Source organism: Gavia stellata, chromosome 6 (genome assembly GCF_030936135.1).
Source record: "Gavia stellata isolate bGavSte3 chromosome 6, bGavSte3.hap2, whole genome shotgun sequence".
NCBI lineage: Eukaryota > Metazoa > Chordata > Aves > Gaviiformes > Gaviidae > Gavia > Gavia stellata.
The window spans coordinates 502,501-516,616 of NC_082599.1; the positions used below are offsets into that span (position 1 = coordinate 502,501).

A 14,116-nucleotide genomic window follows, 5' to 3' on the forward strand; every position below is an offset into this window, starting at 1 on the left:
GACTGGGACTGGACTGGGACTGGGACTGGACTGGACAGGGACTGAGACTCAGACTGGGATTGGGACTGAAATTGGACTGGGACCAGGACTGGGACTGGAGTGGGACTGGAACTGGACTGGGATTGGGACTGGACCGAATGGGACTGGGACTGGGTTTGGATTTGGACTTGGACTAGGACTGGGATTGAGACTGGACTGAGCCTGGGACTGGAACTGGACTGGGACAGGCGTGGGACTGGATTGGAACTGAAACTGCAACTGGAACTGGACTGGGACAGGCGTGGGACTGGATTGGAACTGAAACTGGAACTGGAGCTGGGACTGGGACTGAACTGGGACTGGATTGGAACTGGACTGGGACTGGCACTGGAACTGGACTGGGACTGGATTGGAACTGGACTGGACTGGGACTGGGATCAGCACCGGAACCGGTACACAGCATCAGGACTGGGACTGGGACTGGGACCAGGACTGGGACTGGGATCAGCACCGGAACCGGTACACAGCATCAGGACTGGGAATGGGACCAGGACTGGGACTGGAATTGGACTGCACTGGGATGAGAACTGGGACTAGGACTGGGACTGGAACTGGACTGGGACAGGCGTGGGACTGGATTGGAACTGAAACTGGAACTGGAACTGGGACTGGGACTGAACTGGGACTGGATTGGAACTGAAACTGGAACTGGAGCTGGGACTGGGACTGAACTGGGACTGGATTGGAACTGGACTGGGACTGGCACTGGAACTGGACTGGGACTGGATTGGAACTGGACTGGACTGGGACTGGGATCAGCACCAGAACCGGTACACAGCATCAGCACTGGGACTGGGACCAGAACTGGGACTGGAATTGGACTGCACTGGGATGAGAACTGGGACTAGGACTGGGACTGGAACTGGGACTGGACTGGGACTGGGACCAGAACAGGGACTGAGACTGGGAGTCAGCACTGGGACTGGGCCCAGCACTGGGCCCAGCATCCGAACCCAGCACCAGGACTGGGCCCAGCACTGGGCCATACTGGGACCCGGCGGGTGTCAGGGGGTGCCAGCCCCAGCATGGGGGGACACGGGGCTGCCCCCCATGGGCCCTGCCCCCAGACCCCAGGGTGACCCTGACCCCGCGTGACCCCATGTGACCCCGTGTGACCCCGCTGGCGGCTCCCGGGACCCGGCCCTCAGGGCGGGGGGGGGCGGCCCGGGGGGGGCTGCGCTGGGGGGGTCCGGGTGTGGGGGGGGAGCCCCCTCCCCAGGGCCCGGCGGGTGCCTGTGCTTGGAGGCTCTGCCCGCTCCTGGTGGCTGCACTGGCCCTGCCAGGCCCCAGCATCCTGGTGTCCCGGTGTCCTGGTGTCCCAGTGTCCCGGTGTCCCAGTGTCCTGGCATCCAGGTGTCCTGGTGTCCTGGTGTCCCGGTGTCCCAGTGTCCCGGCGTCCAGGTGTCCCAGTGTCCTGGTGTCCCAGTGTCCCGGTGTCCTGGTGTCCCGGTGTCCTGGTGTCTCAGCGTCCTGGTGTCCCAGCGTCCCAGCGCCCCAGTGTCCCGGTGTCCTGGTGTCCAGGAGTCCTGGTGTCCCAGCGTCCCGGTGTCCTGGTGTCCCAGCAACCCAGTGTCCTGTTGTCCTGGCATCGCAGTATCCTGGTCTCCTGGCATCCTGGTGTCCTGGTGTCCCAGTGTCATGGTGTCACAGCAGTATCCTGGTGTCCCAGTGTCCCAGAGTCCCAGTGTCCCGGTGTCCCAGTGTCCTGGTGTCACGGTGTCACAGCGTCACAGTGTCCTGGTGTCCCGGTGTCCCGGTGTCCTGGCGTCCAATGTCCTGGTGTCACAGTATCCTAGTGTCATGGTGTCCTGGTGTCCCAATGTCCCGGCGTCCTAGCGTCCTGGTGTCCAGGTGTCCTGGCATCCTGCTGTCACAGTGTCGCGGTGTCCTGGTGTCCCAGTGTCCTAGTGTCCTGGTGTCCCGGTGTCCCAGTGTCCCGGTGTCACAGTGTCATGGTGTTCTGTTGTCAGTGTCCTGGTGTCCCAGTGTCCTGGTGTCCAGGTGTCCTGGTGTCCTGGTGTCCCAGTGTCCCGGTGTCCAGGTGTCCCGGTGTCCTGGTGTCGCAGTGTCCTGGTGTGTGGGTGTCTGGGTGTCCCAGTGTCCGGGTGTCCCGGTGTCCGGTTGTCCCTGTGTCCCAGTGTCCAGGTGTCCCAGTGCCCCAGTGTCCCGGTGTCCTGGTGTCTGGTTGTCCCAGTGTCCTGGTGTCCAGGTGTCCCAGTGTCCTGGTGTTGCAGTTTCCTGGTGTCCTGGTGTCCCAGTGTCCTGGTGTCCAGGTGTCCCAGTGCCCTGGTGTCCTGGTGTCTGGGTCTCCCAGTGTCCCGGTGTCCCAGTGCCCCAGTGCCCTGGTGTCCAGTTGTCCTGGTGTCCGGGTGTCCGAGTGTCCTGGTGTCCCGGTGTCTGGGTGTCCCAGTGTCCCGGTGTCCCAGTGTCCTGGTGTCCCGGTGTCCAGGTGTCCCCGTGTCCAGGTGTCCCCGTGTCCCGGTGTCCCCGTGTCCCAGTGCCCCAGTGTCCCGGTGTCCTGGTGTCTGGTTGTCCCAGTGTCCTGGTGTCCAGGTGTCCCAGTGTCCTGGTGTTGCAGTTTCCTGGTGTCCTGGTGTCCCAGTGTCCTGGTGTCCAGTTGTCCCAGTGCCCTGGTGTCCCGGTGTCCGGGTCTCCCAGTGTCCTGGTGTCCCAGTGCCCCAGTGCCCTGGTGTCCAGTTGTCCTGGTGTCCGGGTGTCTGAGTGTCCTGGTGTCCTGGTGTCTGGGTGTCCCAGTGTCCAGGTGTCCCAGTGTCCCGGTGTCCCAGTGTCCTGGTGTCCTGGTGTCCAGGTGTCCCAGTGTCCTGATGTCCGGGTGTCCCGGTGTCCCAGTGCCCCAGTGTCCGGTTGTCCCGGTGTCCCAGTGTCCTGGTGTCCAGGTGTCCTGGTGTCCGGGTGTCCCGGTGTCCCAGTGTCCTGGTGTCCAGGTGTCCTGGTGTCGCAGTGTCCTGGTGTGTGGGTGTCCCGGTGTCCGGGTGTCCCCGTGTCCCAGTGTCCCGGTGTCCCGGTGTCCCAGTGTCCGGTTCTCCCGGTGTCCCGGTGTCCCCCCCCGCCTGCCTGGGTTGGTGGCCCGGCTGCGGGAAGGGCCGGGGGGGGTCGGGGGGGGGGCAGGTTTTGGGGTGCTGAGCGCGGGGGGGGGGTGGGGGCACCTGGGGAGGGGGTTGGGCGGGACGGGGGGGCTGGAGGGGGCGCGGTGAAAGGGGGTGCGGGGCGCTCGGCTCGGCGGGGCGCGGGGGATCCCCGGGATGGGGGGTCGGGCCGGTGGGCGCCCCGGGAGGGGCGTGGCGGGGGGGCCCTCCCCACCCACCCCCCCCGCGGCCATTGGTTGCGGCCGCGCTCGCCCCGCCCCGCGGGCCCGGCTGTCAACACGCAGCGCCCGCCGCGCCCCGCCGGGCCGAGCCGAGCCGAGCCGAGCCGAGCCGAGCCCCGCCGAACCGAGCCGAGCCGAGCCGAGCCCCGCCGAACCGAGCCGAGCCGGGCCGAGCCGAGCCGGGCCGAGCCGGGCGGGGCGGGGGCTCCGTCCCCCCCCGCCGCTCCTTGACTAAATAAGGCCGATGCTGCGCCCGCCGCGGCGCGCACCGAGCGGGTAGAGCGGGGGGGGGCACCGGCACCCGCACCGGGCACCGCGCGGGGGAGGGCCCGGCCTTAACCCCTGCGCGCCCGCCCCGCATCCCGCCGCCCCGGGGCCGCCCCCCCCCCCCGCCCCGCCGCCGTCGGAGCCGCCCCGTCGGCGCCGTCCTTGGCTCAAGGGCAGCGGGACCCCCCGCGGCGCGGGGCCGCCTCCCCCCGCGCCCCCCCCCCGCCCCGGGGCCGGCGGAGCGGAGCGGGCGGCGGCGCTGCCCCATGGGCCGGGCAGGATGCCGGTGCGGCGGGGGCACGTCGCCCCCCAGAACACCTTCCTGGACACCATCATCCGCAAGTTCGAGGGGCAGAGTGAGTGGGGCGCGGGGGGGGGGGACGGGGCCGCCGGGGGTCGGGGGGTGCCGGGGGGCGCCGGTGGCTGCGGGCCGGGCTGGGGGTGCGGGTGACCAGGACGGACGGACGGACGGACGGATGGACGGTGCCGCCGCCTGCCCCGGCCCCACGAGGCCCCGGCCCCAGGGCAGGGGTGCTGCGCTGCTGGGGGGTCCCCCCGGTCCCCGAGTGCCGGTGGCGACGGAGCCTCCGATGCCGGCTCACCGGGCGGGGGGCCCAGCCAGCCCGCGGCCTCCCCGACCCGCCGCGCTGGGCAGCGGCGGAGGCCCGGCAGCGGGTTTGGCAGGGGGACACCTTTCCCTGGACTGGGGGGGCCAGGGGGTCCCCGGCACCTTTCTGGGGTCACGCCCGGAGCATCACCGGCGGGGACAGGCGAGCGGCCTGGGGGTGATGCCGCCCCGTGGGGCAGAGCCGTGGGGTGTCACCGCGCCGGTGGACAGGCCACGTGCCGGCGGTGCTGCGGCAGCGTTGTGCCGTGGGGAGGGCTGGTGCGGCCCAGCCTCGGGCTGCGGCGCTGCTCCCCGGGGGCCGGCGGCGGTGGGGTCCCCGTGGTGATGGCGGTGGTGCCGGCGGCTCGGGGGGTCCCCCGGCGCGGCTCGCGGGGCGCGCGGTCACTGGGAGCCCAGAGGCGCGGATGGACGGATGGGTGGACGGACGGACAGAGCGAAGCCTCGCCGTGGGGCGCCGGGCTGGGGGGGGGCGGCGTGGGGCTGACCCTCCCGTCTCCCCCAGGCCGCAAGTTCATCATCGCCAACGCCCGGGTGGAGAACTGCGCGGTGATCTACTGCAACGACGGCTTCTGCCAGCTGTGCGGGTACTCGCGGGCGGAGGTGATGCAGAAGCCCAGCACCTGCGACTTCCTCCACGGGCCCCGCACCCAGCGCGGCGCCGCCGCCCAGATCGCCCAGGCGCTGCTGGGTGCCGAGGAGCGCAAGGTGGAGATCTGCTTCTACCGCAAGGACGGTAGGGACCCGCGCCGCCGCGGCCGGCGGAGATTGACCATTATTTGCGCGGGGGTGAGGGCGGCCGTCCGTCACAGGCAGACAGACCCTCGAGTTAACGGCCCGCCGAGGCGTGAGGCTGCGCCGTGCCCATCCATCAGCCGTGCCGGGCCCCGCCGCGCCGTGGGTGGCGCGTGGTGCCGGTGCGGGCAGGAGCCTGGCACCGGCGGCTGGTGCCTGTGTGCCGAGGGGCAGCGCGTCTGACCCCGGGGGTGGGGGTTTGTCCTGCGCGGCCAGCACCGGCGCAGGCGGGGGTCCGCAGCCCTCCGCGGCTGCTACCATGGCTCCCAGCAGGGCAACGGTGCCGGGGGCCGCCGGTTGAGGTGCCGGGAAGCCACGGGCCGTGGGGCTGGGGCCATGGGGCTGGAGCCATGAGCAGCGTGCTGTGACCCGCTGCAGGGGACTGCAGCGGGGGGTAATGTGGGGTGCGGGGGCACTGGGCTGCCCCAGAGAAAGGACATGGGGAGCGGTGGGGGGCCACGATTCGGGGCAGCGCGGTCTGCGTGCCGGGGAAGGGGAGGGGGCAGCCGGGGGGGCAGCCCCCGTCCTGCCCTGCCCTTGCTCTGCCATGTGGCGTCACTGGCCCAGGCCAGATCCTGACCCGCCGGCAGCGGCTCAGCCAGCTCCGTCCCATGGCTCCGGCTGCCCCATGGCTGCCCCATGGCTGCCCCACAGCTGGGTGGGACACCGGCGCTGCACTGTGACCAGCCCCGGAGCGAGCCATTGGGGCCACGGGGCTTGAGCCTGCGTTGGGCGTCGCGGTGCTGGTCCCGGGGGTCCCTGCGCCGGGTGACTGTGCCGGCAGGTGGGTGCTGGGCCCCGCGGTGCCTGTGCTTGGGCTGGCACCGGCCGCCCCGCGTTGGCGGTGCTGGGGCTGCCCCATGCCGCGGCCCCACCGGTGCCTGCGCCAGGTGTCTCGGCTCTCGCGGCAGCTGTCTCCGGCTCTCGGCACTCGGCCCCGGTTCCGGCGCGCAGAGTAAACAAAGCTGGTTCCCAGCTGCCGGCCCCGCACCGGCTCTGCTGGCAGCCGCCACGTGGAGCCGCGCCGGCTTCGGCTCCCCACTGCTGCTTGGCCTCTGGGACACGGGGTGCAGGGGGGGCCCGGCTGGGACCGGGGCGGCTGCCGAGGGCTCCGGGGTGCTGAGTGGGGTGAGGGGAGTGTGGAGGGAGACCCCGGTCCTTGCCCTGGCCCAGTCCCGCCACGGCCGGCTGCGGCTCTGCCGGGCGTCGCGGTGCCTGGCACAGATGGGGCCGTCAGCCGCGGCAGCGAGGCGGGCGCACCTGGTGCCGGTGCACTTTGGACCCGTGAGCGGTGCCCGGGGCTGGCGGGGCGCAGGCAGCACGTGGCTGCTCCCTCCCGGCAGCCCCACGGCCTGGCTCGGGCAGCGCTTCATGAGTCCTCGTTAGGGCTGTGCTAATTGCCTGGCCCAGCGCTTGCTGGCTGGCACGTGCCAACCGACGGGGACGGAGCTCGTGGTCCTGCCGGGATCCCTCCGGCTGCCGCGCTCCCAGGCGGCATCCGCGGCCGGCTCCTGCCTACCGGCTGCCGGTGCTCCGTGTCTCCGGCTCCGGGCAGGATGGGTGCAGGCAGGCTGAGCCGGCAGCTCCTCCGGGGCGGGAGCATGGGGGTGCCGGGGCTGTGTGTGCCCCTGGGGGTGCTCTGCCCCCCAGTGCCCCCCCAGCCTGGGTGGGACGAGGCGCCGTGTCTCCAGCCCCCCGTGGGGGGAGAGGGTGGGAGTGGGGTCTGTGTCCCCCGGCCCCTCGCCCTGGGCAGGGGGCTCCCGCGGCTCCCCCCAAGCCCCCCCCAGCACTAAGCCGGGGGGGGCCAGGCTCCCAGGGCGGTGCCGCAGCAGAACACCCCAGACCCCCCAGCTGCCCCCCCCAAGCAGTGCGGGGGCTCCCGGCACCCTTCCGCCCCGGCCTGGGCTCTTGGGTGCTGCTGTGGGACCCGTGGGGAGGCAGGATGGGGGGGCCTGGGGGTGATGGGGGGGGTCCCCAGCTGCCCCAGGCCCTGGCGTGGGGATGGGGCTTCCCCTGCCTGCGGGCTGGGGGGGGGCACCCCGGGACGCGTGGCAGCGGGTGCCGGCGGAGGCGGCTGGTGCTGCGGCAGTGCTGCCCGCGCCACATCCCTGGGGAGTGCGGTGTTTCCGATGGGATATTTATAGGCGGCAGCAGCAGCGGGTGCGTGCGGTGGCCGGGGAGCTGCTCCTTAACCCATCCCTGCCGCGGCCGGGGGAGGCCGGGAGGGGGGCTCTGCGGGGACCCGGCTGCCGTCACCCATGGGGCAGGGGCGCGGCGAGGGGCAGCGTTGGGGGCAGCGGGACCCCCCGGCGGCGTCCGACCCCTGGGATATGGGGTTTTCCTCTACCCGCAGATCCATCCCGTGTCGGGGGGGCTGTTGCGGTGGGTCCTGGCTGCTGGGGCTGCGGCGGTGGCGTCGCCTCTCCCCACCGGGCAGCGTGCCGCAGTGCCGGCACTGCCTGCCACCGCGGGGCGAGGACAGGGGGGGCTGCCGGCTGCGCTGGGAGAGCAGGCGTGGGGTGCTCGGGAGGAGGGGTCCCACCTGCTGCCCCACGCCCCTCGCTGCGCCTGGGGACCCCGAGCACCCGCACCCCCCAGCTGCCGCGGGGCAGGGACCCCGCTGCCGCCAGCTCCGGCCTCGCGGCTGGGCCCCGCCGCGCCTCGCCGGCACGGCTGCCATCGCTCATCCCATCGGTGCCCTCGCGGCTGTGCTGCGGCGCTGAACCCCGCTCCTCAACCCCGGCAGCCCCCCACCACCGAGCCCCTGCCGTGGCACCCCACCGGCCTGTCCTGGCACGGCCCTGGGCTGCGGTTGTGCCCTGTGCGGCAGTGCCGTGCCGCGAGAGCCGGCTGGGCCCCGCCGCGTCGCCAGCTGCTGCTGCAGCCATTAGTTTTGAGCGACGTTGTTTATACAGCCCCGTCGCTGCCGGGGACGCCGGAAGGTCGCGGCAGCCGCGGGGGAGCTGCGTCCCCGCAGGGACGGCCTTGGGCTCACCAGGGCAGCCGCCGCGGTGCGGCACCATGTCTGCGGCAGGGAGGGGGCACGGACCCCACACCGCCGATGGCCTTTGGGGTTACCTGGGGCCAGGGCCGGCTGCGGCAGCGCGTGTCCCCGGCCGTCGGCACAGGCTGCGAGCCAGGCCGAGGGTGTGAAGGAGCCGGCCCAGGCTCCCAGTGCCCGCCTGCCCGGCACAAGCTGGCACGTCTGGGTGCAGGCGCTCCCCCCGTGCCGTCAGGGCTTCCCCGGCCCGGCCAAGCCCCACCGCGGGCACCGCACTGGCACGGCGCTGGCAGCTCGGCAGCCGCGGGCCGGGAGGGCTGGCGAGGAGCATCGAGGCACGTCAGCTCCCGCCGGGGCTGCCCGGGCAAGGTCGCGCCCTCGCCGCGGCGCGGGAGCCAGGCCGCGTGCCCACGGTCTCGGCCCTGCGGGGCCGGTGAGCAGCGTGCCAGCACCGGCGTGGGGTGACCCGGGGGGGGGTCCGGTGGGGACCCCGCGCCCGGGGCAGTGTGGGACAGGGATCGCGGCGGGGTTTGCCAGCGGGAGCGGTGGCGTGTCCGGGGTGCCCGCGCCCGGCCGGTCCTCGGGTCACAGCACCGGGGTGCGGAGCTGGGGGGTCCCCGTGGCACGGTGGGGGCTGTGCGCAGCCGGGAGGGGGGGGGCGCCCGGTGCCGTCTAACTGTGCCGCGGGGTGCCCGGTGCGGTACGGAGTGCGCAGCGTGGGGTGCAGGGATGGGGGTGCAGGGTGAGTGTGGGTGGGGGGGGTGCGGGGTGAGTGTGGCTGGGGGGGGGTGCGGGGGGGGGTGCGGGGTGCTGGGGTGCCCCGTGCACAGCGTGGGGTGCAGGGTGGGGGCACGCTGTGGGGTGCAGGCTGCGGGGTGGGGTGCGCGGGGTGCCCGGGGCAGTGGGGTGCAGGGTGGGTGCGGGGATGGGGCGGGCTGTGGGGTGCGGGTCATGGGGGGATGGGGGGGGTGGGCGTGTCCCGCTGCTGCCCCCTGGCGGTCGGGAGGAGCAGCGCAGCCCCCTGGGGTGCCGGGGGTGCAGGGTGGGGGGTGCGGCGAGGGAGTGTGTGGGGTGCGCGTGGGTCTGGGGGGCGGGGGGTGGGGGGTGGGGGGGTTTGGGGCGCGGGTCTGGAGGCGTGTGGGTGCATTTGGGGTGCAGGGCGCACCCTGTAGGGGGGAGCCGCCTGCCAGCGCCGTGCACCCCCTCCCCAACCCCCCCTGCATCGTGGGGCACGTTCGGTCCCCATCACTCGTCTACGGGGTCCCCAAGTCCGGGGGGGCTGTGGGGGGTGCAGGACCCCCCAGTCCTTTGGGGGGGGGGCACCAGTTCGTGCAGCCCTGGCATGGAGGGGGCACGGGGGGGGGGCACGGCCAGGGGAGGGGGACAGGGTGTGGGGGTGACATGTGGGGGGCTGGGGGGATGCCGTGGGGAGCAGGGGGATGCCGTGGGGTGCTGGGGGATGCTGTGTGGGGCAGGGGGCTCAGCGCAGCCCCCGCTTCTCCCCCAGGCCGGCACCGCACCGCGGGCGTGGGGAGTTCCCGTGTTTCGGTGCCCCGAGCCCTGCACCCCACCAGGGTGTCCCCCATCCCCGCTGCACCCCAAAACGGTCCTGCGCCCCATTTCCCAGCCCCACGGGCGGCAGCCCGGGGGTGGCCGGGGCCGGGGCTGGCTGGTGGCCGCGGGGGCCGGACCGGGACCCTGGGGTGCGTGGCGTGGCGTGGCATGGCGTGGCGTGGCGTGGCCGTCCCAGGGCGCCGGCGGCTGCTGCCCACAGCCATATTTAGGCATAAAGCCGGCGCGGCGGCAGCGGTGCCAAGGGCCGCAGCCCCTGAGCTCGGCGGCGGGGCCGGGGGGGCGGCTGGGGGGGGCCGTGCACCGGGGGGGTCCCCTCCACCACCCCGGGTGGCCGAGGCCACGGCCAGACTCGGGGCCCCCCCGTACCCCCCGGCCCGCGTGGGGCGGGGGTCTGCGCGCCTGCAGCCGCAGGGGCGCGTGGGGCTGGGGCCGTGGGACCCTGACCCCCTCACCCCCCGCCCGGAGGCCCCGCCGGCAGCAAGGTGAGGTCTGCGTGTCCCCGTGCGGGGGTCCCGCCACCGCCCCATGGCCGGACCCCGGCCGGCAGCGGGATAGGGCAGCCGCGGGCGGGAGGGCCGGGAGCCGGCGCTGGTGCGTGTTCGGCAGCCGGGGGGGATCAGGGGGATTAGGATTTCCCACGGGAGCGGGGTGCCGGGTGGGTGAGGATGAAGCAAAGCTGCCAGCGGCGCGGGGCGGCCATGTGTCGGTGCCGCTAATCCCCCCGTGGTGGGCGGCCCAGCCGGGCACCCCGCTATGGCCCGTGCCGTGCCGTGCCGTGCCGCGCTGTGTTGTGCCTCACGCCTCCTGCGGCGCTGGCCCCCTGCCCACAGCCCCACGTGCGGGCAGGGATTCCCCATACGGGGTTGGGGACGGGGACGGTGCCGGTGCCAGCTGGCGGCCGTTGTGCCAGGCTCCCCGGTGCAGGCTGCCGGGCCTGCTGCCAGCGGGGGGGACGCCGTGTGGGGTGCAGCGGGGGCCACGGCTCGGGGGTGCAGCGCGGGGATGATCCAGTGCCGCGGCGTCACACGCTTGTCCCCCGCCCCGTGCCGTGTCCCGCTGTGCCATCGCAGGTGCCGGGGAGGGGCCGGGGATGCTGTGTGACGGGGGGGGGGCTGCCGAGACCCCCGCAGCACCCCCCGGGGCGGATGGGGACCCCCAGGGCGAGAGGCGCTGGCTCCGGCCGGCCCCACGGCAGGGCACTGGGGGGGTGCGGGATGCTGCCCTGTCCCCAGGCAGGAGAGGTTACCCCGGGCTGCCCCCGGCCCCCCCGGGCTGCCCCGGCCCAGCTGAGCTCCCAGCTGCGGCAGCGGGATTAACGCTGCAGCTGTTAACGAGTCCTGAGCGGCTTAAGCCTGGCCCGGCACCCCGACTGCCCCCAGCGCTGTCCGCCCCAGCCCCCCCACCCGCCCCGCACGGTCCCTGGGGTGTTTTGGGGGGCTCTGGGGAAACGGGGCCCCTCCCACCCTCTCGTGCCTCAGTTTCCCCCCGTGATGCAGCTGCAGCGGGGCTGGCATCCTGCTGAGTCAGCAAGTTCTTGCCCCCCAGGGCGGGGGGCGGGAGGGGGTGCCCGGCAGGGACAGGGGGGGCCGTGCCGCCACGGTGCTGAGCGCGCCCCCCCCTCCCCGCAGGCAGCTGCTTCCTGTGCCTGGTGGACGTGGTGCCGGTGAAGAACGAGGATGGGGCCGTCATCATGTTCATCCTGAACTTCGAGGTGGTGATGGAGAAGGAGCGCCCGGGCTCGCCCGACAAGGACACCAACCACTGGGTCACCCCCGCCAACTGGTTCCCCGCAGGTAAGACCGGTGCCGGGGCACGGGGCACGGCCTGGGGGGGGCTTGTGCCAGCACCGCCGCGCTGGGTGCGGCACTGGGGCTGCCGGGACCCCCGCTCCTGCAGACCCCGCGTCCCGGGTGCCGGGCTCTGCCAAAAGCACCGTGCCACACGGCATGTGGCGAGGGCATCGGGTGCCCCGGCCGCCGGCGGGCAGCACCCGTGGGGTGGGTTTGGCGGGTGGCCCCCCACCCTGCCCCTTCCTCCGTCCAGGGCGCAGCAAGTCCTTCAGGCTGAAGCTGCCGGCGCTGCTGGCGCTGGCGGGCAGCAAGCAGTCGCTGCCGCAGGAACCGCCCGACGCCGTCGTCGTGGACTTCTCCAAGCAGAGCAGCGAGTCCGGCCCCGAGGAGGCCACCTCCTCGCTGGAGCCCAGCTGCCCGGGGGGGGCCCAGCCCGAGGACCAGGCGGCGCTGATGGGGGACGGGTCCCCCCGAGCGCAAGCGCCCGTCACCCACTCCTCGCCGCGCGCCGACCGCCTGGCCCTGCACGCCGCCTTCTCCAACTGCAGCCTGGCGCGGAGCCGCTCCCGCGAGAGCATCCACAGCGTGCGCCGCGCCTCCTCCGTCGACGACATCGAGACCATGAAGGGCGAGGGCGACAAGCGCTGCCACAACCGCCACGCCAGCACCGGCGCCAGCATGCACCGCGGCTCCAGCACCGGTACGGCGCCGCCGGCGCACCGCGGGCTTTGCACGCACCGGCACCGGCACCCGCAGCTTCTCGCCCCGGCGCAGCGTGCAGCCGTGGGGTGAAGTCATTAGCGCTGGCAGCTCGTTAGGGCCAGGGCCGTCTCCTGGCACGCAGGTCGCCGGGGCAGCTGTCAGCCGCAGCCGGAGGGGGCTGCCGGCGCCTCGGCAGCGGTGCCGGCACAGGGCCGCGGTGGCACCCGTCACTGTCAGGCTCCTCATCGCTGTAATGCTCCGTGCTGCCAGTGGCTCCGGTGCCTGGTGGGGCCCCCCCTCGCCCCGTGTGGGGTGGGCTGGGGCAGCCCTGAGCCCCCCGCACGGCACTGAGCCCCCCCCACCCGGTGGGGAACCCGCGGCTGCCCCGGTGTGGGTCCTCTGCCCGGCTGCCCGGTGCTCACCCCCTGCCCGGCTGCACCGTGCGGGGTCGGGGGGCTCACCGCACCCCCCCAGCCCATCCCGCAGCCCCCCGCCCCCCCCCCGGCACGCCGGCCGCAGCCCCCGATCCCCTTGGCAGCGCCGGAGCGGGCGGCAATTGCCTCGTTAACCCCCGGTCCCGCTAAGTGCTGTAGGGAAGGGGAAAATAATTATATTCCCGGTAAACGATAGCGAGCTGTCGGGTCGTGGTCCTGCAGCGCCTGGCTGGGGGGGCCCCCACCCCGGGGCTCCCCGCTCCTCTCGCCTGCCGTGGGACCCCTCGCCCCGGGGCTCCCCCCTCCCCTCGCCCACCGTGGGGCCCCCCCACCCCAGAGCTCCCCTCGCCTGCCGTGGGACCCCCACCCTGGGGGACAGCGGGGCCGTGGCCCCCCCGTGGTGACGGTCCCCCCGCCCAGGGGCCATGAACAACGTCCGGAGCGCCCTGCTGAACTCCACCTCCGACTCGGACCTGATGCGCTACCGGGCCATCAGCAAGATCCCCCAGATCACCCTCAACTTCGTGGACTTCAAGGCGGACGCCTTCCTGGCCGCGCCGCCCGGCGAGAAGGAGATCATCGCCCCCACCAAGCTGAAGGACCGCACCCACAACGTCACCGAGAAGGTCACCCAGGTGAGCCCGCTGGCGCCCGCCACGCCGCCGGCTGACGGAGGTGGCCGGGCGGTGCCGGAGGTGGCTGGGCACTGCCCAGGGCATGGCCAGAGCCCAGAGGATGCTCTCACGGCAGCTGGCTGCCCGAGCGCGCTGGGCGATGCTGGAGCGCGCTGGGCGATGCTGGAGCTCGCAGGGCCATGCTGGAGCTCGCAGGGAGGTGCTGGAGCTGGCAGGGCTATGCTGGAGCTCACGGGATGATGCTGGAGCTCGCAGGGCAATGCTGGAGCGTGCAGGGAGGTGCTGGAGCGTGCAGGGAGGTGCTGGAGCTCGCAGGGCTATGCTGGAGTTCACGGGATGATGCTGGAGTTCACGGGATGATGCTGGAGCTCGCAGGGAGGTGCTGGAGCTGGCAGGGCTATGCTGGAGCTCACGGGATGATGCTGGAGCTCGCAGGGCAATGCTGGAGCTCGTGGGATGATGCCGGAGCTCGCAGGGAGGTGCTGGAGCGTGCAGGGAGGTGCTGGAGCTCGCAGGGCTATGCTGGAGCTCGCGGGATGATGCTGGAGCTCGTGGGATGATGCTGGAGCTTGCAGGGAGGTGCTGGGTGCTGCAGGAGGGTGCTGAGGGCACGGTTGGGTGCCTGGGGTGCCTCTGCCCGGTGAGGTGCCGGCGTGGCCGGCTCGAGCAGGGCATGCCAGAGTGGGTGTGAGGTGCGGGCTGTCGCTGCCTGTGCCGGGTGGCCGTTGTCCCCCACCCCGTGGGATCGGGAGGGTCCCCGTCGCTCCCCTCGGGGGGATGAGCCGGGGTGGCCCCAGCCGCTGTGCTCCCTGTGCCGGGGTGCGGGGATGGGTGCCATGGCACGGTGGCACGCGGCTGGGACGGACCCTGCACAGCACGTAGGGTCCCCGGGGGGTTCCCAGCGGGGAGCACGGGGCAGGCACCA

The 14,116-nt window shown here is 73.5% G+C and overlaps 1 protein-coding gene across 1 annotated transcript in view; it reads left to right on the forward strand.

The window, feature by feature from the left end:
• Positions 1 to 3,914: 3,914 nt before the first annotated feature.
• Positions 3,915 to 14,116, forward strand: part of KCNH2 (potassium voltage-gated channel subfamily H member 2) — a 15,889-nt gene continuing 5,687 nt past the window's right edge. The window contains 5 exon segments of the mRNA XM_059818731.1: positions 3,915 to 3,990; positions 4,765 to 4,995; positions 11,259 to 11,423; positions 11,674 to 12,120; positions 12,977 to 13,231. Of these exon segments, the coding sequence (XP_059674714.1) occupies positions 3,915 to 3,990; positions 4,765 to 4,995; positions 11,259 to 11,423; positions 11,674 to 12,120; positions 12,977 to 13,231 (1,174 nt within the window).